The sequence below is a fragment of the Phyllopteryx taeniolatus genome, chromosome 17, assembly GCF_024500385.1.
Source record: "Phyllopteryx taeniolatus isolate TA_2022b chromosome 17, UOR_Ptae_1.2, whole genome shotgun sequence".
NCBI classification, from domain to species: Eukaryota; Metazoa; Chordata; class Actinopteri; order Syngnathiformes; family Syngnathidae; genus Phyllopteryx; species Phyllopteryx taeniolatus.
In genome coordinates, this window is record NC_084518.1 from 19,322,392 (window position 1) to 19,343,227 (window position 20,836).

The following is a 20,836-nucleotide window of genomic DNA, read 5'->3' on the forward strand; positions in this document are numbered from 1 at the left end:
TATTACTCTTATTTTTTTTCTTTTTCGCATGTCAGATCACATCAATTATTTTTTAGAGTGACCAGTGACTACAGAACGTTGTCAGATTATTCACAACTTTTTTTTCCAACTAATGACTAAATCACTATTTTAGAAAGGCCAATGACTGTAAAATATTTTCAGCAATTATTCAGATGCATGCAAAAAAAAATTTTGAGTGACCAATGACTGTAGATTATTTTCCAGCATTGGTCAGATGCAATTAAGTACTAATTATTTAGAGTAACCAATGACTGAATCATCATTTCAGAGAGACCAATGACAGCATAATGTTTTCAGCAATTATTTTAATGCAATTTAACCCTTTTTTAAAGTGACCAAAAACTGCAGAATATTTTCAGTTTTGTCAGATACAATGAATCACAACTTTTTCAGTGACCAAATTATCACGATGTTTTTTTTTTTGTATTTTTTTTTAGCGACCAAGGACTGAATCACTCTTTTGCAGTAGAGTGACCAATGACTTTTTTCAGCATTTCATCAGTTAGTCACAACTTTTTAGAGTGACCAATGACTAATACAAATCTAAATAATAAAGGGATCTGTGAGAGAATAACGTAAAACGTGCACGGTTTATTTCAGCTCCTGCCATGTACACAGACACATTATTGAAGAACACACTTCCACAAATCAAATCCATTCTTTTAAATAATGAAAAAAAAACTTTAAAATAAATTAATATTAAATAAAAAAAAAAAACATAAAGGGGGAAAACGTATAAATAATGCAATAAATAAGACCAACTATGTATTTTCTTCGTGGTTGGTATCTGTATTTATACAAAGTGCGCTCCATGAGGGGGACGAATAAATAATAAGATGCAGTGGTTGTTGTTATCAATAATACAAATAAATTAATCATCATACTTGATTGTCAAAGCATCATTGTGGTGACAGCTTTTTACAGTGCCTCTTCTAGTGTAAAATCCAAATCCCCCCCCCACCCCCCCAAAAAAACTAGAAAAAAAAAGTTGTTTTTTTCTGTGAATGTGTGTGTTTAAATCACCATGAACACTTTTTCGTGTGTGTGTTTAGTAATGAGGTAGACACACAGCCAGGACACAACTGTGTTTCTTCTTCTTATTGCGATGCGTTCGCTGCAGTGGGAATTTCCTAAACTCGCACAAAAGACACACTCAATTAAACAAACAAACAAAACATGCATGTGGCTTGTTGTTCTCGCTCTCTCTATTTTTTTACATTATCATGAAAAATAATCAACAAAAAACAATTCATTACATCGGTGCAACCTATTCACACAATATGTACATTGATAAATATAAAAAAGGGAGTCATTTGTATTTTTTTTTGTACAATAATTATCTTATGAAGGAAAAGTCCGCGCGTGGTGCGTTCACGGTACATGGGTTTTTATCCAAATCCTCCGAGTCCATCGTCCAGATTTTGCCCATTTAAGAACATCTTGACAAGACATTTCATCGCCTTAAAAAAAAATAATAATAATGGAAGACAATTACTCCCACTCTGGCAGAAGTACAGATATGAAAAAAAAAACACTAAAAGTAGTGTTTTTAAGTAAAAGGGGGAAAAAAATACAGATTCTGAAATGTACTTGAGTTCAAAAGAAAACCATTGTCATTACAAGACAGAGAAAATCTGCAATGGCCACAAATCATTCTTGTGCACGACAACTTCAAAAAAAAAAAAGAGAGAAAAAATCTCAAATAAGGCCTCGGATGGGGAATATCTTGCTTCTCCTAAACATTGATAGTTCCCCTTACTCCATTTCTGGGCTGTCCCTGTTTTTCTTTCCGGCCTTTTAAGTCCCCCGAATTGTTTTACGTCGTGACGTCATCTTTCGTGACATTGAAAAAAAATAAAATAAAAATAACGCGACTGTGACAAAATAAGAGCAGAAAGTAGACATTTCTATTTGAAAGTTTTACCCAGAGTACAAGTTAAAAAAAAAAAAAAAAAAAAAACGTGGATCAAAATAAATAAATTGAAAATCTACTCAAGTACAGTAACGAAGTATGTTGTGTATTTCGTTACTTCCACTAATAAGAGGTCATGAAATGTCTCGTTTCGAGGCACAAACATCGCAGCCAGGCCACGGTTTGTCTCTGAAAAAAAAGGGAAATTCGTTTTTATTTGTATTTTAAAAAAAAAAAGGTAACATGAAGCAATTTTGACCAAGTCATTTGTGGAACGCAGATACCTGTTTGAAAATGGAGGGAGTAAAAATAAAGAAATAAACCTGAAGAATCTACTCAGGTACATTGACGAAGTATTTGGATTTCGTGACTTCCCAGAAGGTTCGTTCAGCTCGCAGCTCCAGAGGCACAAACATAGCAGCCGGTCCATGATTTGTCTCTCAAAAGTGAAAATGGGGGAAAAAAAGAAAAGAAAAAGGGGGGGAAAAAAATTAAAAAGGACTTTTGTGTGTGTGTGTGTGTGTGTGTGTGTATTATTAGTGCGTGGCCGAGAACTTCATGCGCTTCTGTTTCTGCCTCTGGTTGCAGAACCACACCCGCACCACGTTCTTTTTGAGGTCCAGCTTCTCGGCGATGGCCGCGATCTTCTCGGACGAGGGCCGCGGCTGCACGGCGAAGTAGGCCTCCAGCGAGCGCTTCTCCGGGGCCGCGATGGACGTGCGCTTGCGCTTCTTGTCGCCGCCGCTGAAGATCTCCGGCTTGGCCATCTTCTCGCGCTGCGCCCGCTCCGCCTCCTCCAGCCAGGCCTCCAGGATGGGCTTGAGCGCCACCATGTTGTTGTGCGACAGCGTCAGGGACTCGAACCTGCAGATGGTGCTCTGGCTCAAGCAGCCCACGCCGGGGATCTTGAGGTTGGCCAGCGCCGCGCCCACGTCCGCCTGCGTCACGCCGAGCTTGATGCGCCGCTGCTTGAAGCGCTCCGCGAACGACTCCAGCTCCCGGGGGTCGGGCTCCGCGTCGCCGCCCGCCGGGCCCCCGCCGCCGCCGCCGCCGCCTACCACCACCCCCGACGCGCCGCCCCCGAGGGAGCCGTGCGAGCCCAGGCCGTGCGCGTGCATGTTGACGGACTGCGCGTGGTGGTGGTGGTGGTGGTGGTGGTGCTGCATGTGGTTGATGGCGCTCATGTGCGACGCCGTGGAGCACACGTCCGAGCCGGCCATGCCGCCCAGGGAGATGCCGGGCGTCAGGTGCTCCAGCAGGTCGCCCTCCAGGCCCTGCGCCGGCTGGTGGTGGTGCGCCGGGTGGTGGTGCGAGGTCAGCACGGAGGGGTGGTGCAGGTGCGCCGACGACGACGTGGGCGTGCACGTCATGCTGGCCATGCTGGTCATGGTGTGGTACGTGGCGTCCGGCTTGAACGGGTGGCTCTTCTGGGTCACGATGTCCACGGCGGCCAGAGCCTCGGCTCGCTGCAGGAGCGTCTCGTCGAAGCCGGCGAAGATGTTGCCCTGGAGCTGCGTCGGAAGTACATGGAAGAAGGAGAACAATCACTCATTTCTTCAAAAACTTCATATATTTGCTCATTTTGCTCGTGTTTTTTTTTTTTTTTTTTTTTGCCTCACACATTGGCCGGAAGTGACGGGAATTCGCCATTGACACGCCCATAAATGCCGTGAGTGGGATTGACACAGTTACCGGAAGTGACTCGAAACTGAAGAATCTAACGTAAAGTTTCAACTGTTAGCCCAGATATGTATGAAAACATTGAAACATCTTGTGGCCCAAAATGACAGATTTCACTTTAAGTGACATGCCCATATAGGCTATATATGGGCATGTTTGCATTTGAAACTTAAGATGTAATAAATATGGTCTAAATACTTTAAAGTAATATTTCCGTGGGACTGACATGCCCATAAATGGTCATTTCAAACAGTTCATTGTATTCGCACAGTGACCGGAAGTGTCTGAAAATGGAAGAATCAAGTTTAATGACATGCCCATTAATGGTCATTTTCAAGTGTTATTTGTATTTGCAGTGTCTAGCGTCTAATTTTTAAATATTACAAATTCAGGTTAATGACATGCCCATATATAGTCATTTTGCTGTTATTTGAAGTTAAGCAGTGACAGGAAGTGTCTCGGAACTGGTTCATGAAAAAGTTTAATTACACTCACTACATAGTCATTTTTCGCTGTTATTAATATTTATGCAGTAATACGAAGTCTGGAAAATAATAGGCAAATTAAAGTTTCAAGCTTAATGACATGCCCATATATGGCGAGTTAGCAAATAAGTCCAGTTTAATGACATGCAAATATGTTGGATTTTCCTCTTCATTTAACCGGAAGTGTCTATAAATGTGATGAGTTACGTTTAAAAGCATGTATCTATTTTATGGTCATTTTGCAAATTACAGTTCCACTAACGTCGTATAGTCATTTTCTGTCACATGTCCACAGTGTCTGGAAACTGATTGGCCAAATTCAAGAGTCAAGTTAAATGACGTCATTTTGTTCTTTCAATTGAATTTGAAAGTGTCTGGAGATCTGACATTAATTGAAAGATTCATTGAACACACACACACACACACAGAGACCACTCACACACACACGCACACAACCGCGCAATCTTTGTAAAAAAACAACTTTGTTTCCAGAATCTTATAGTTGAACTACTTTTACAGAGCTAATTACAAAGTTTCTAATGCCAAACTGTAATTTCAAATCATTAAAGAAAAACAAAAACTTTTAACAATTTAATTGTCCCATAATAATATTTTAAGGTGATGTAAAAAAAAAAAAAAAAAACTGCTAAAATGTATATGTCAACATTAAAATAATAATTAAAAAAAAGGTGAGTCCAAAATTACAAAGGTGCACGAGACAAAAATGTATTTTTAAAAATAATATAAACAACAGATAAATCCTCAAGAAACCGCGTTTCATACTTTGCATTTTAAAACCATTTTTCCATACCCTGCTACTTTGAATGTATTTTTTGTCAATCTAATTAATTGGTGTTGGAAAGCAACGACTTGATTCCTTCCAAGACTAATTTCCACACACATTCCTCCCATCTTTTTGCGATTCAAGTAATCATCCCCATTTCCTCGTGTGCGTGCCATGTTGTGTGCCAGCAGCGTGGATTGACATTCTTCCAAAATTAATATTTACAACGCTGCCCCCACCCCCCCACACACACTTCCTTTTGAATAATTTGTGCCTATACAAATACAAACTATAATAAATTACGATGGGTTTTAATAATAATATTGAAAGAGATTACTGTGATGCACTTTTTTTAGGGGGGGAATAATCACAGCACCGAAAATGTCATTTTTGCCGCATTTTATGCGATTTGTATTTTTTTTTCCAATTGTCGGTGGTTTGAAGCTAAAATATGAATGCATTTGCAGGATTTTGCCAAATTTGGACTCACCGACGGCGTGGGCAGGCAGGCCCGGCGGATGGCCTCGGAGCTGGAGTGCAGCGGCGTGTACTTGGGCTCGTGCAGGATGGGGTGCATGCTGAACGGCTGCTTGCTGTTCATCGACATCATGATGACGGATGTGAGGGTGAGACAGGCAGCTGTCCGTCGTCCTCTTTTTTTTTTTTTAAACAAATATGGCGCAAAAAAACCCACCCAAAAGTGATAACATATATTAAAAAGAAAGAGGGGGAAAAGGGGTAAAAAGTCCTCCAATCCTCGCGTGTAGAGCACTTGAACGATGAAGACGAAACCGGCCCCCCATCCTGACGGTTTTATAAGGCGAGCCAGGGGAGCAAACCACGCCCCTCGAAGGCTTCTCAGCCAATCAAGAGAGCTAGTCAGAGTTGAGCCACGCCCATTCGCGTGCCTCTCTCTCGGCTTCGGCTGCCGAGCGAGCCAGCCAGGCTGGGTGGCCTGCTGCAAAAAAATAAAAATAATAATAACAAAACTTCTATGAAGAAATGCATGAATAGAAAAAAATATATACAAAAAATATTCAAACACATTAATAAAGAGAAAGTCCACCTAGATTAAAAGCGTGATTTTTAAAAATGAGTAGAATTCCTTTTAAATCGTAAAAAAGCGGAAGCGCCTTTAAAAATAACTACGTGGGTTTTTGCTTATAAATACTTAATATTAAATATATATTATAAATAGACAAAGGTAAACATAGCGTTTTTCATTACATTACAGTGAGGGGAAACAATTGATTATGGTCTCTCGGCGGATTTGAATAATTTTGCTGCTCATTTGAATGCATGGCGAGCCTCGTCGCACACATTAATTACGTACTTCTTTGCCTGTTTGGAAAGAAAAACAAAAAAAACAACGTTTAATTCTAATTTATTTGACAAATCTGCGATTTCATTTAAAATTATATATATTTATTAAACAAGTACATCAAATTGATTTAAGGGATTTAATCCATTGATAACAGTCGATTAATCGCCAAATCCCACAATTAATAAACAATGCGACCACGCACACACACACACACAGTTATTTATTCAGCTAGGGATTATTAATTGATGTGAGGCGCGCAGGAATTTCCTCCTGCTTGCCTGTGTGAACCACATTTACTTTCATGGCAATTAATGCATTAATTAATCATGCTTCGTTTACTTTGCGGGTGTCGTCGTGGAAGGGAGGGGGAGAGAAAAGAAATTCCAAAATCAAACACGAAACTATACGGATTGGATATAAGTGGCTCTCTCCTCGTGCTAATATTTACACATAATTCATGAAATAAATCCATTTAACACTGACTGTTGTGTGGAACTAACTTTGTATACATGTATCATTGTATTTGATCAATTGTATTTATTTTTGACTGTATTAATTTACTGTTTTGCCATTTGATTATTTTTATACAAAGGCATACAAAGTATACACATGCCTGTTCAAATGTCAGGTCTTGTGATTTAAAAAAAAATAATAATAATAATCTTTTAGAAAGGAGAAGTCCAAAAAAAATGTGCACACTCGCTTATCAGGAAATGTCAGATAAAAGCCAGCTCGAACATCGGAATTTGATTTGGGGTTATTCTCTGCCATTTAACATGACTTTAAATGTGATTGGTTCATTCTGAACATAACCCCCAATTTGTAGCTAAGTAACTATAATTAATGAAGTGATCCAAAAACAAGTAAGCAAAGAAATATCAGGAAAAGCCAACTAGAACATCTGAACATTATTTGGGGTTAATCAAAGGCCCTTTAAATGGTCACAGGTGTGTCCGACTCCCATTTAACATGAGTTTGGATGGGATTGGTTCATTTTAAACACAGACACGTCCCCAATTACAAGTGGGTGTGCACACTTGTGCAACTGCATTGCTTTTGAAAATACTTATGTTGGTTTCAATTAATTATTTCACAGAATCTGGCATTTGAACTGGAGTGTGGAGACTTTTTTTTTTTTTTTTTTAAATAGTATGTTATACTATTACCATACATTAATTAATATGTTAATTACTACACAATTAGTAGATTAAACGAGACTCTCGACTCTAGAGAATAACGATGGGAGATGTGCAATAGAAAATATGAATAATGGGATTAATAATTCAACCAGTCACTTTTACTCTCTACTATAGGGGTGAAAATTATATTTAAATTACTCTGAAATTTAAAGGGCTAAATGTATGAAAATATTTGTATTTTTTAACAGTTCCTATTGCCAGCACTGCCTTAATAGAGATTATTATTATTATTATTATTATTCATAATAATAAAGATTTTTTTTTTCTTTTTTGGGGGGGTAACAGGTTTGTAAGCAGTGGCCCGCAAAAAAGAGCAGCGCACGGCGTAACCTGAGCGAGGTGCCCATTGTCCCCGGTGTGCGCGGCCCCCCCTCCCGAGGGTCCCCGGGTGCTGCTCATCAAATATGCATCGGTCGCCATCCTCTGGGACCCGAGCAGGCAGGCAGGCAGGCGGGCAGGCAGGCAGGCGGGCAGGACGCTCCGGTGGGAAGGCGACACCAGCATGGAGTCCAGCTGCGGGGAGGCTGAGACGAACCCAGGTACGTACAGTAGGTGCGAGGTAAGATAGGTCCGCTGACCTCATTTCAATCAACTTTATTTACATTTTATTGGTTGCAGATCTGGATGAAGATCCAGTGATGTTTTCGTGAGGCCTCGGCGGAAGCCTGTGTCAAATCTGATACAACGGGTCTCTCCGTGTGTAAATCTGACACATTAAACAAAAAGACCATTAAACACTGTGTATTTCAACACCAAAATGTTCAAGCAAACTACATAATTTCGTTTAACAAACGTCAGCTAGTTTAATGCTAACATAAAATGCGAAACACCGTAGACAGGCTATTGAAAATTAGCATAGATGTTATGGTAATCAGAAACCTTCAAACAACTGCTACTTTAACACATACAAGCAGAGCATACAACAATGCTCACAGGTGTCTACTATAAAGTATGTCTTCGGTTCTCTTTGTCAACATTTATTATTGTTTGTAAATGCCAAAAGGTACGTTTGAAGAATGATACCGTCTGTGTAAGGTGGTCGCGCGTATACGTATTTAATTGCCTGTGTGTGATGTCACGAGAGTGAGCTTGTGCTACTGTGTTTTTTGAGGCGTGTACGCTAGCTAAAACTACTGATGAGCTTTATGTGAAGGTGGTTTGTTTGTATTAAATAATTGAGCTATTGAATACAGTCGTTTATGTAACATGAGTTTGACTGTGTACATGCTAGATACATGGTGTTGATGCGTATCAGTAAATCAATCAATCCAAATGGAGTCTCCATTAAGTGGCACAGTCTTGCGGTACTATAAGCAATAACCAACAATTGGCATCAGTTATTTGCAGATTTTTGCTATTTCTTTATTCCCAGCAAAGATTGGGGGTTCACTTTAATGTAAAAACACAAAAATAAAAACGCTTAAAAATCCGCAAACAAGGAACCACCATGTAGCGCGGGTTCACTATATGCTAAATCATTAGCGTGTCGTAAGGCACTACGTATGGGAAAATAAAATGTGTATTTTTACGTGCTGGATGGACTCCTCGGGTGTCCGGTCGAGCTTTTTTGACGGGCAAAACAAGCCCGCCGCACCGCGTCTTTCTGCCACATTGAGCAAATGGAAGCTGTGCCGCCACGCACGCCGACATCCAGCGCGGTCTTTTCCACGTTCCTTCTTTTCCCCGCTTCCACCTTGAATTATTCATACCGGGTAAAATCTGACGTTGTAAACTTCGCGACAGTTCACCAAACTGGCCTTTGAGGTGGGGGGAGAGGTGCGGGGGGCACGCGGCGGGGCGCGGGGCCTCGCCAAAGGGTAGGCGGTGTCTAACCACACACTTTTAATGTAATTGCCTGTAGGGGTCCTTGTGAATATTTCATTGTCTGCCAGTACAAATTAAAGACGCGAGTGCTTCTCTCAGGAGGAGAGATCCTCTCTCTTTGCACTTTACCTGCAAATTTGTACAACCCGGACGGGAAACGGAGACCGTGTTCCTTCCGCTTGAAGTGATGACAACCCCGCGACGTCAGTGTGTCATCGCTGTAGTGCGTCACACTCGACAAGACAACCAGCCTGACCTCGATTGCCAGTCTTAATGGTTGTAGTTGTTAATGTAGCAGAAGTTGTCATCGTTGTTGTTGATGTACAACCCCAATAAATATAAACAGAATACAATGATTTGCAAATCATGTTCAACCTATATTTAATTGAATACACTACAAAGACAAGATATTTAATGTTCAAACTGATCATCTTGATTGTTTTTAGCAAATAATCATTAACTTAGAATTTTATGGTTGCAACACAAGCTGGGAGAGGTGGCAAAAAAGACTGAGAAAGTTGAGGAATGCTCATCAAACACCTGTTTGGAACATCCCACAGGTGAACAGGCTCATTGGGAACAGGTGGGTGCCGTGATTGGGTAGAAAAGGAGCTTCCCTGAATTGCTCAGTCATTCACAAGCAAAGATGGGGCGAGGTTCACCTCTTTGTGAACAAGTGCGCGAGAAAATAGTCCAACAGTTTAAGGACAATGTTCCTCAAGGTACAATTGCAAGGAATTTAGGGATTTCATCATCTACGGTCCATAATATCATCAAAAGGTCCAGAGAATCTGGAGAAATCACTGGATGTAAGCGGCAAGGCCGAAAACCAACATTGAATGCCCCTGCCCTTCAGTCCCTCAGGCGGCACTTCATCAAAAGCCGACATCAATGTGTAAAGGATATCACCACATGGACTCAGGAACACTTCAGAAAACCAATGTCAGTAAATACAGTTCGGCGCAACATCCGTAAGTGCAACTTGAAACTCTACTATGCAAAGCAAAAGCCATTTATCACCCAGAAACGCCGCCGGCTTCTCTGGGCCCGAGCTCATCTAAGATGGACTGATGCAAAGTGGAAAAGTGTTCTGTGGTCCAACGAGTCCACATTTCAAATAGTTTTTGGAAATTGTGGACGTCGTGTCCTCCGGGCCAAAGAGGAAAAGAGCCATCCGGACTGTTTTGGACGCAAAGTTCAAAAGCCAGCATCTGTGATGGTATGGGGCTGTGTTAGTGCCAATGGCATGGGTAACTTACACATCTGTGAAGGCACCATTAATGCTGAAAGGTACATACAGGGTTTGGAGAAACATATGCTGCCATCCAAGCAACGTCTTTTTCATGGACGCCCCTGCTTATTTCAGCAAGACAATGCCAAACCACATTCAGCACGTGTTACAACAGTGTGGCTTCGTAGTAAAAGAGTGTGAGTACGAGACTGGCCTGCCTTCAGTCCAGACCTGTTACCTATTGAAAATGTGTGGCGCATTATAAAGCGTAAAATACGATAACGGAGACCCCGGACTGTTGAACAGCTGAAGCTGTACATCAAGCAAGAATGGGAAAGAATTCCACCTACAAAGCTTCAACAATTAGTGTCCTCACTTCCCAAAGGTTTATTGAATGTTGTTAAAAGAAAAGGTGATGTAACACAGCGGTAAACATGACCCTGTCCCATCTTTTTTGGAACGTGTTGCAGCCATATTCTTATTTAGTCGTTGTCATAGTTGTGGTTGTAAACCTAGCAGTAGTTTTCATAGTTGTAGTTGTTATTGTGGTATGACTTGTTAAGAGTTGTAGCTGTCGTTGGAGTTGAGGTTATTAATGTATTAGTAGTTGTCATAATTGTAGTTGTTAATATAATGGCATCAGTCATAGTAATTTCGTTGAGAACGTCGGCTGCCTCGCTCCCGTTTTAGAGTCCCCGTCTATCAGGGCGGTAGAAGGCGACAGTGCCCCTCAATGGTACGATCCACCGAGGACCAGGCATCAAACGACAACCCCCTCACCCGCCCTCACATGGCTCATTAGCATACAAACAAAATCCTGTGTGCTGTAGTACAACAATAGCGCTGTCAAACAAAAGGCGTAAACAAGCAAAGATATGTCGCGCATCACAAATACATTTTTTTTAGAACTTGCGTCTCTGATGTTTGCCGCCGGAGGGGCAGCCGGCAAGAGACGCTCAGAAGACGAGTCGGAGCTATTTTCAAATTACGACAAGAGAGATGGATCCAGAAATGCTGAGTGACGTACTACACGCTGGATTCGGCCAGTTGCGACGTAGAAGCATCCAAACGGAAACTGGATGGAGTGGCATTTTTTAAATTTATAACAGTTTTCCGCGACGGCGGTCTTCCAATTTTTTACAATTGTTATTTTTTTCAGGCTGTTTTCATAGTTGGAGTAATTGTTGTCATAGGTGGGATGTTTAAAAAAAAATATACTTTAAAATATGAATGTGTCCCATAAAGTTAGCACTTTACGCTAGCCTACTAACTTTCACATCATGAGTGCTGACTTTAAACGTAATTATGACAACGTTTAGCATATGTACTCGCATGTTTTTTTTTTTCCAGTGCAATAAAAAAAAAAAAAAAAATTTAATTATTGATGTAGTAGTTATCATATTTGGGGTTCAAATATTGTTTTAATTAATAATAAAAAACTTAAAAATAAAATCAGAACGTATCCGATAACATTAGCAGTTTACGCTAGCAGTTTACATACCTGCTGACTTTAAACATCCATCCATCCATTTTCCGTACCGCTTCTCCTCACACGGGTCGCGGGCGTGCTGGAGCCTGGCCCAGCTATCTTCGGGCGAGAGGCGGTGTACACCCTGAACTGGTCGCCAGCCAATCGCATGGCACATTTAAACAAACAACCATTTGCGCTCACATTCACAACTACGGGCAATTTAGAGTCTTCAATCAACCTATCACGCATGTTTTTGGGGTGTGGGAGAGAAACCGGTGTACACGGAGAAAACCCACACAGGCACGGGGAGAACAATTAATGTTATTTTTATTCGCGGGAAGGGGGGGGGCAAATAATAGAACATTAAAAAAAAAAAAAAAAGCTGACAAAATTAATGTAGGTACACACATCCAGCTGGTGCGGGCCAAGTGAGGTCTTTGTGTTGCGCGTCTCCCCCCCCCCTCGGCCTTGACTCCCGAGCAGTCTCGCACTAACAGGATTAGAGGAAGGAAGGACCTGGCGACGTATGTGAATATGGAGGGGCGGGGGGGGGGGGGGGGGGGGATCTTTGAGGGGGAGACTATCGTCCCTCAAGGGCTCCGAGACCCCGGTCCCCAAGGGACATGAGATGCTAGTGGGACACTGAATTCACCCATGTGAACATGTGTCCAAGCATGTGGAATACGCAGCTCGATACTCGACTACTACTACTTGCACGGGACTAATCTAGGACGGAGGAGAAAGATGTCACCTCAAAGCACACGAAATGGTTAATCACACTGATTTGACGTAGTAATGGTACAGTTGTGTTTGTTTTGTACTTTTAATTGCACTAGTTGTTGAAGTTTTTGTCAATGTTGTGCTTGTTGAGGTAGCAGTTATCATAGTTGCAGTTGTTGATGTAGTCGCAATAATAGTTGTTGTCATAGGTGTAGTAGTTACAATAGTTGCTGTTGATGTACTTGTCAAAGTTGTAGTTGTTAATATCGGAGGAGTAATAGTTGTTATCACAGTTGTACTTGTTGTGGTTGTACCTGTAGTTTTACTTGTTGATGTAGTAGTAGGAGGAGTTGTTGTCATAGTGGTGGTTTTTGAGTTAGTAGTTTTCATAGTTGGAGCTGTTGATGTCGTAGGAGTAATAGTTATTGTCGTCATGTTGTCGTGTTGTAGTTGTTCATGTAATGGGAATACTATTTGTTATCATAGTTGTAGTTGTTGTCATAGTTATAGTTGTAGTTATTGAAGTAGTAGTTGTCATAGTTGTAGGTGTTGATGTAGTAGGAGTAATAGGTGTCATAGTTTTTAGTTTCTTCTTTAGGTAGTATTACCGTAGTTCTTGATGTAATCAGACTAATAGTTTTTGTCATAATTGTACTTGTTGAGGTAGGAGCTGTCATGTTGTAGTTGTTCATGTAGTTGGAATACTTTCATAGTTGTCGTAAGTGTAGTAGATGTCATAGCTGTAGCTGTTTATGTAGTATAAGTGATAGTTCTTATGACATTGTCATTGTTTTGTAGTTGTTAACCTAGCACTAGTTGCTGTCACAGTTGTATTTGCAATGCAATTCTAATTAGATGTAGTTGTTGATGTAGTAGTAAGTCCTCTGAGACTCTTATGATTAAGGGCCATTCAAAAAAACTGGACTTGATAAACTAGTTGCAATTCTCTTTGTTGTGGTTGTTAATGTAGTAGTTACGCTTACGGGACGTGGGGATTTCACTGATACTCTGTGACGTATTAACCAGCCTGACCGTGCTGGTTTGTTTTCGGAGGGAATTTGCCGCTGGGGACGCCGCGTCACCTGTCCCGCTACATCTACGTAGCGTAGCACGTCAGGGAGCGACCGGTGGCCCTCTCTCATTACGCCGACGCTAAAATAATGATGACGGAATATCCATTGTATTATTTATTCATCCCGTCCCCCGGGCCGAGGGGGAGCGAGGACGCGTATAAAGTTTGCCGCCCGGCCCCGACGCCGCTCACTCGCCGAGCGGAGGCTCAGCGACTCACTATCGCTTTTTTCTACTACTTCGTCCTTCTTTTCTCTCGTCTGACACCCTTAGGCCATCCCAGCCTGCGCTTTACTTTTTCATATGCTGTTTTCCAACACGGACGGGATTAGCAGGATGCCTCAAAGAAGATTGGCTTGGAATGGCGCACCCGTGTCAAAGGGTAGGGTGCCGTGTAGTCGGGGCGGGGTGGGGGTGCGCCACCCGCACAATGGGGCCCATTGAGGGTGCCACGGAGGGCTGACGTGACAGCTGCGTGACGGGCAGGAGGAGGCGGCGGCGCCCCGGGGTCACAACAGGTGAGCGATGCTCAAGTCACGCTGACTAATTATCGCCTATTGATCCATTAATGGAGGCTACTGTTATTCCGGAGCACGAGTAAACCAATCATATGTAAAAATATTGTCAGCCTGTGTGGCTTTATTTAGTAGGTTGACTTGCAGAGACACAGAAAATTGTGTTCACAATGGGGCAATTTTTCCCAGACAGTACAAATTGCGTTACATTTGGTAGGGACGTATACACATTTGTGTTAACATTTAGAAATATTGGCAGGAATAAACCTCAAAGTTTGTTATATTTTGGTCAAAATTGGCAAATCCAGCAGTAAGGCACATCAAATTTTGTTAAAATTGGTCAATTTGGTGGAGATATGCTTACCGTGTTACATTTGGCAGCGAGACACATGAAATACAAAAGTTAAGTTAAAATTTGAAAATTTGGCAGGGACACGAAAATTGTGTTAAAATTTAGCAGTCTACATATGAGAGCGTGAGTGTGAGAGTTTGTGAGAGTTATTGGTTGACCTCGAGAGAGTGAGAGTGTGTATCGTGTGACATTGTGTTAAAATTGGTAGACCTGGCAGAGACATACAGTTAATACATAAAATGTAATACATAATAAATATATAATGAATTTTCAATAATAATGTAATACATTTAATTTAATCGCTACATGTGTAATTGCAGCCGGGGCTAACTATAGCAGTCCATATGTGAAATTGGACTCTATGTTATGGTATTTGTGGTATGATTTGGACACTGACCTTCTATTTACTGTCTTGCATTTAGGTACAAAGACAAGTGACCTCCAGGCTGATTGGCTGGTGGGAGTTGAGCCAAAATGGCTGCCGATAGTTATCTTCTGTGGATCTTGTTTCACCTTCCAAACCCCTGGAAGCACATAAAGTGAACCTCCGTCTGTCACAGGGGGAAAGTTCTGCGCTAGATGAAAATCCCCAATATACAGAGACCATATCGTAAACATTATTTTTCAAACAGTTTTACACCTATTTAAACGTAAGACATTCTTGAACATATTAAAACACACTTTTTGAAGTATTCCGCTGAAGGCGTGCAACTCTAAATTCAGACGTGCCTTTGTACTGTAAAAATAGAATAAAAAAGTATGACTTAAAAATCGGTTCACTTTACTTCAAAATGACTTTTCAACATCTTTATGACATTTCCGAGTGTGCTCACAATCAGGCGAGGCATTCCTTATATTAGCGACGCATTAGCGCGCCGCCCGGGCCCTGCTGGGACACGCTTTTGGGTGCGCGCGCCATCAATAATGCAGCACGTTTCCGCGGTAACTGCCCGGCAACCGCGCACCAGGAAGTTGAAGCGATGACGACGAAGCGAAAGGGAGTGAAAGAGAAAAGCATTGAACGCACATTCAGACAAGGCTTTGCGGTAATGACGACTGATGCATTCCAGAAGGGAACAAAATACAGTAAAATTCAACATAAACGTAAAAAAATGGTTCTGATGATAATTACCATATTGAGAAGAAACTGAACATGTTCAATGAGACTTTTATAAACCCGATCCAACCTGGATTCAACTTGATTCAACATTACAGTTTCTGACCCGGCATAGACTGCGTTAAAATTGGTATATTGGGTTAAAATTGGGCTACATTTGGCAGGAATACGTCAAAGTGTGATTTAAAAAAAATTGTCATTTAGGTAGAGACACTTATGAAATTGTGGTAAAATTGGCAAGTGTATTAAAATTAGTAAATTTGGCAGAGACATTATAAAGGTTTTAGTAAATATTCTTTTTTTCTGGAACTCTTTTTTTTTTTTTTACCATGTTTTGATTACATGTTTCAGCAGCATGTAACAAGTCAAACAGGGAGAAAAAAATGTTTCTCCACTCCTGGTGTAAAACATTTATTGGCTGTCATTTGCAACAGTGAATTATTAAACATTCATCTGTTTGCCGATGAGTCTCATTTTCAACATGTAATAAGACATTCTAGTCAATCTCACTGTACGGGAACCACAGTTGAAATCCGCAGTCGGAGCGAGAACAGCGCGTAAAATAGACGTCTTAACGCGTAACACAGATCCCTTGTCGTCTCTGATAAATACTTGATGTCCCGGCTATCTGTGTAACACTTTTCTTGGCGGAGGTCACGCAACTTTGTCAGGGGCGACGGCATTATTGATTGCCGGCGTGGAGAGGTGCAACAATCATCATAAATAATTCTCCTGAAGAGGAAATGCATTTTTTATGTTTTTACTTGACCTTAATTTAAGTCGTACAAGCGTGATATCTTATTTACGAGCTCTGCAACAGATGGGGAGAACCATTTAGGACACTTAATACGACTACACTACTACTGTCTGTGTCAGGGTATGTGCATGTGTGTGCATGTATGTGTGGGTGTGCGTATGAGACCGAGCTTGTGTGAGTGTGTGTTCGTAAATGGTAAATGCACTTTATCTCCAACGTCCCGGTGCCCAAAGCGCTTGTGAGTGTAGGCATATGTGAGATTCTGTGAGTGAGAGAATGTGTATGCAAGTGGTGTGTGAGAATAAGCTCGAGAGTGTTAGTGTAGCTAGTACGTGTGTGTGCTTGAGAGAGTGAGAGCAAGATTGTGTGAGAGAGACTGTGTGACAGCGAGATTTGTGAGAGCAAGAATGTGTTAGACCGATATTGTGTGAGGGCGAGCGCGTGAGAGCAAGATTGTGTGAGACCGAGATTGTGTGATAGCGGGAGTGTGTGAGAGTAACTACGAGCACAGAAACCAATTTGGACGTCATATTTTTTTGTCATTTTTTAAAAATTTCAACTGAACAAAAATATGGTCACGTTTTTCTTTTTTTCCAAAATGAAACAGGGGAACCGTTTTTAGTTCCCCCCCCCCCTTATTTCCCACTAAATGCTTGCTGTTTCCTTTCCTCTAAATATGACTGCAATGTGCCCGGATTCCAATATTGCTGCCGGACGCTGCGTCGCATGATCACACGTTCAAAAAGGAAAACGCACAAGAAAGAGATGGAATTAGGGTGGGAGGGGGGTTTGGTGTCAAAGAACGAGAGAGGGCTGGATAAAAGCGTCTGTAAGCGTTCTCCCCGTTTGTGAAGTGTGTCGCTCGGCCTTCTGGGATCGCGCAGCCGCAGCCGCCTCCTCCAGTAATCAGCCTTCGGAGACGGCCTCATCCATATTGCATGCTCTTTACCATCGCCTCTGATGGTGACGGCGGGGAGATACTTTTAACGGGATGGGAATGGTGGGAAGAATGCCCCACAGTGTATCGTGAGGTGCCTGGGGGGGGCTTCACTGAAAGCAGAGTGGGGGGGGTCACTCTGTTCTGAACCGTCATTCAAATCAAAGGGTGGAGGGCTCGTCACGAGATATACACTCAAACATCTAAAGTACCTCTGGTAGAACATCATCGGTTCTAATTGAAGCTCAGAGGGTACACCCCCCGCCCCCCATTGCCCCTGCCAACCTGATCGCGTAAACTTGAGAGAAACGGACGGATTGTCTTCGCTTTCATCCCATCAAATATTAATTTATCGCAGGACTGCATTCAATCAATATCAGGTAGTTTGGGCCACGTTATTTTTATAAACCGTACAGGATAAATCACTCTAATTCATTTAAGGAAGGAAGGGAAGCAGGATAGCATGAGACGTAGGATGGAAACATGGATAATATGAAAGGAAGAAAAGAACGACGGAAGGAGAGAAGATAAGAGGGAAGAAAGGCTGGATGGATGGATGGAGGAAACAAGGATGGAAGGATTAAGGAAATGAGGGATGAAAGGTTGGAAGGAAGGATGGGTGAAGGTTATAGGTTATAGTGGTGAAAGTTATAGTGAACCCAAACAGACTATCTAGCTACAATATGCAATAATGGAAAAGATTTGTTATTGTTTACGGGTCAACTTGACCCGCAATTTAATCATAAGGTTGTAGTGATATTACACCCTCACTTATTACACAAACTACAACACAAAAAAAATATTTAGCAGCAGTACAATGAGCAATACTGAGAAAATAAATCTAGATTTCTACGGGTCAATTCGACCCAGAATGTAATAGTAATGTTATAGGGACAGTGCACCCTCACCTAATACACAAAATAGTACACGGCAACCCAAACAGACTATATAGCTACAATTCGCAATGACAAAAAGAATCAATATTTTTTTACGGGTCATTTTGACCCACAATATAATGATAAGGTATAGTGACAGTACACCCTCACTTAATACATAATACTCACTCCACTACAACCCAAACACTGTCTAGCTACAACGCGCAATAATTAGATAATCTATACATTTTACGGGTCAATTTGACCCACAATCACTTTAAAGTGACAGTACACCCTCACTTAATACACAAACTATAACCAAACAAAATATCTAGCTGCGATACAATGATCATTCAAAAGAACTAATTCTATATATTTACGGGTCAGTTTGACCCGCAGTATAACGGGGAGGGGGGTTATTATAGGTTCCATCTCATTGACTCCCACTGGCTACAGTACAAAGTGTAATAATAATAATGATAATAATAAGTGGTCGCAGTAGCTGCTTGTGGTTTGGGTGTTGGGCTGGATGGGTGTATGGACGGGTGGGGGTGGGGTGGTGGTGGTGGTGGGGGGGCTTCTGTGGGGGTTCTTTGTCGCTCCGCTGAGGATAATGGGAGCAATGGGAGCAGCCCAGCCAGGCAGCATATGGCCAGGCTGGGCTGCCTGCTGGTGCGCCAGCTGTGGAACTGATGGCTGAGATCACACAACCACTAAAGAGGCCATCCTCACCACCACCACCACCACCACCATCATCATCATCATCATCATTGTCCCTCCCACCGCCGCTTTATGTTTTTTTTTTCTCACGGGGAGCGACTCGGTGCTAATGCTAGCCAATTAGCTATGTGGAAAGTGTCAATGTTAAATGCGGCTTACCTATAAGTACAGGTTTTCTTGTATTGAGCGTCAAATTGACTCGTAAGTCTTTTGTTTTCCATACCTTTCCCATAAGTTATCTATTTTCTGTATGTAAAAAAATAAATAATACAACAAAAACTAAAATGACGGAAGCTGAAGAAGTTTTATCTTAATTTAGTTGTACATTGAAGATTTATCTTTAGGGCTATCTATAGCTATTTTTCAACATGCAAACATTGTGGGATAAAACTTCTAAGGGCAGCAGAAGAAGTTTTTTTCTCATTTGCTTTGTAAGTATAGCTCAAAACCTACCCTAAAACTAAAATGATTTTTTTTTACACATAAAAATGTATTGTAGTATTGCAGCTAAATAGTCCACCAAGTCTTATTAATGAATATAATCTCACTAACTAACAACTAATAAAACATTCTTAACTCGTCCCAAGCTGGAAAACAAAGTCAACAATAAGAATAATTGAAAAAAGGGGTAAAATATCATTTTTTTACTTTTGTTTTTTTTACCAGTTTGTTGTGCCGTCCGAAGCCATTTAAATGCAGCCGACGGCGTCCCTGTGCCCTCCCCTCTCCGACTTTAGCCTCAAGGCTTTTCTCAAAGTCTTGCAGTGCTATTAGCCTCAGTGTGCTAGCCCTCCCTCTGCTACATTACACCCGCATCGCCCCCCACCAAGCCCCTCGCCCTGTGTGGCCCCCACCCTGGTCGGTGGGACGCTCTGGCTCGGCTACAGTTTCACTCAAGGTTCTACTGCTCCAAATAACGCTAAAACGTTGAAGATCACATTGATGAATACATTTTCAAAACAATTAAAAAGTACAAAAGAAATCGGAATTTACATCAGCGCACGATCTAGTCCATTTATGGATCTGAATCTGGATCGTGATCAAAATTCAATTTCGTCATTAAATGAAGCTAAACGGCAAATTTTAGTAGGATTTTTATTTAAAAAAAAAAAAAAAAAAAAAAGTTGATATATTCATCCTACAGTCAGACAGACCAAAGCTATGCACCAGATTCCATTACAAATTTGTTAAAAACTGTAGCAGTTCAATTTGTGTCACGAAAATGATCCAGAGTCAGATGTATGATCCGACACATGAACAAAAGTCCCACCAAATTCCTTAGAAAATTCGTCTTTTATAAAGTCCATGTTAGAAAAACGATCCGCACTATGATAAAAAAAAATAAAAATCACTTTGTATCATGGTCATATTGAAATGACACATCAAATTCATTCTTACAAAGTTTTATCAGTAATGTGTTTATCACTTTCGCATGGAATTTGGTGTCCTTGTTGCAACACGTTACAAACATTACCCGCATCCTGCACTTAATAACAATTTGATTAGTGCGTCCAATGGTCATACTTGTCGTAAACTTCACGCAAACTTCGATCGGTAATGTGTTCACGACCTTCGCCTGGAATGTAGTCTTCTTTTTACAGCACGTTGAAAAGAAAATCTTCCACATCCAGCACTAGGCCACTATTTCTATCTAGCTAGCTGTCTTGCACAGTAACCAGCTAGCTGTGCCTTATCTATCTATTTGTGTGTGTGTGTGTGTGTGTCTATGCTGTTGCTATGGTAACAGTTGCTAACCAGACACTGGAGGAGAAGATAGATGTCACTGCGTCATGATGTTGCCAAAATTCGGTTGAAGTCTCGGTTGTGATGGTTTGCTAAGT

The 20,836-nt window shown here is 41.4% G+C and overlaps 1 protein-coding gene across 1 annotated transcript; it reads right to left on the reverse strand.

The window, feature by feature from the left end:
* Nucleotides 1–994: 994 nt before the first annotated feature.
* Nucleotides 995–5,828, reverse strand: pou4f4 (POU class 4 homeobox 4). The gene is made up of 2 exons (XM_061751612.1): nucleotides 5,373–5,828; nucleotides 995–3,444 (listed from the first exon to the last, which is right to left on the reverse strand). Exons 1-2 carry the CDS (start codon nucleotides 5,490–5,492, stop codon nucleotides 2,470–2,472), a joined length of 1,095 nt encoding a protein of 364 aa, XP_061607596.1. The 5' UTR covers nucleotides 5,493–5,828; the 3' UTR covers nucleotides 995–2,469.
* Nucleotides 5,829–20,836: the final 15,008 nt, after the last annotated feature.

What these genes read in the sequence shown, in the direction of transcription:
- pou4f4 (XM_061751612.1), bottom strand. Translation starts at nt 5,492, where the DNA reads ATGATGTCGATGAACAGCAAGCAGCCGTTCAGCATGCACCCCATCCTG. An exon ending in CCTGCCTGCCCACGCCGTCG is followed by an intron (nt 3,445 to 5,372) that starts GTGAGTCCAAAT and finishes CTTCCGACGCAG; the next exon opens with CTCCAGGGCAACATCTTCGC.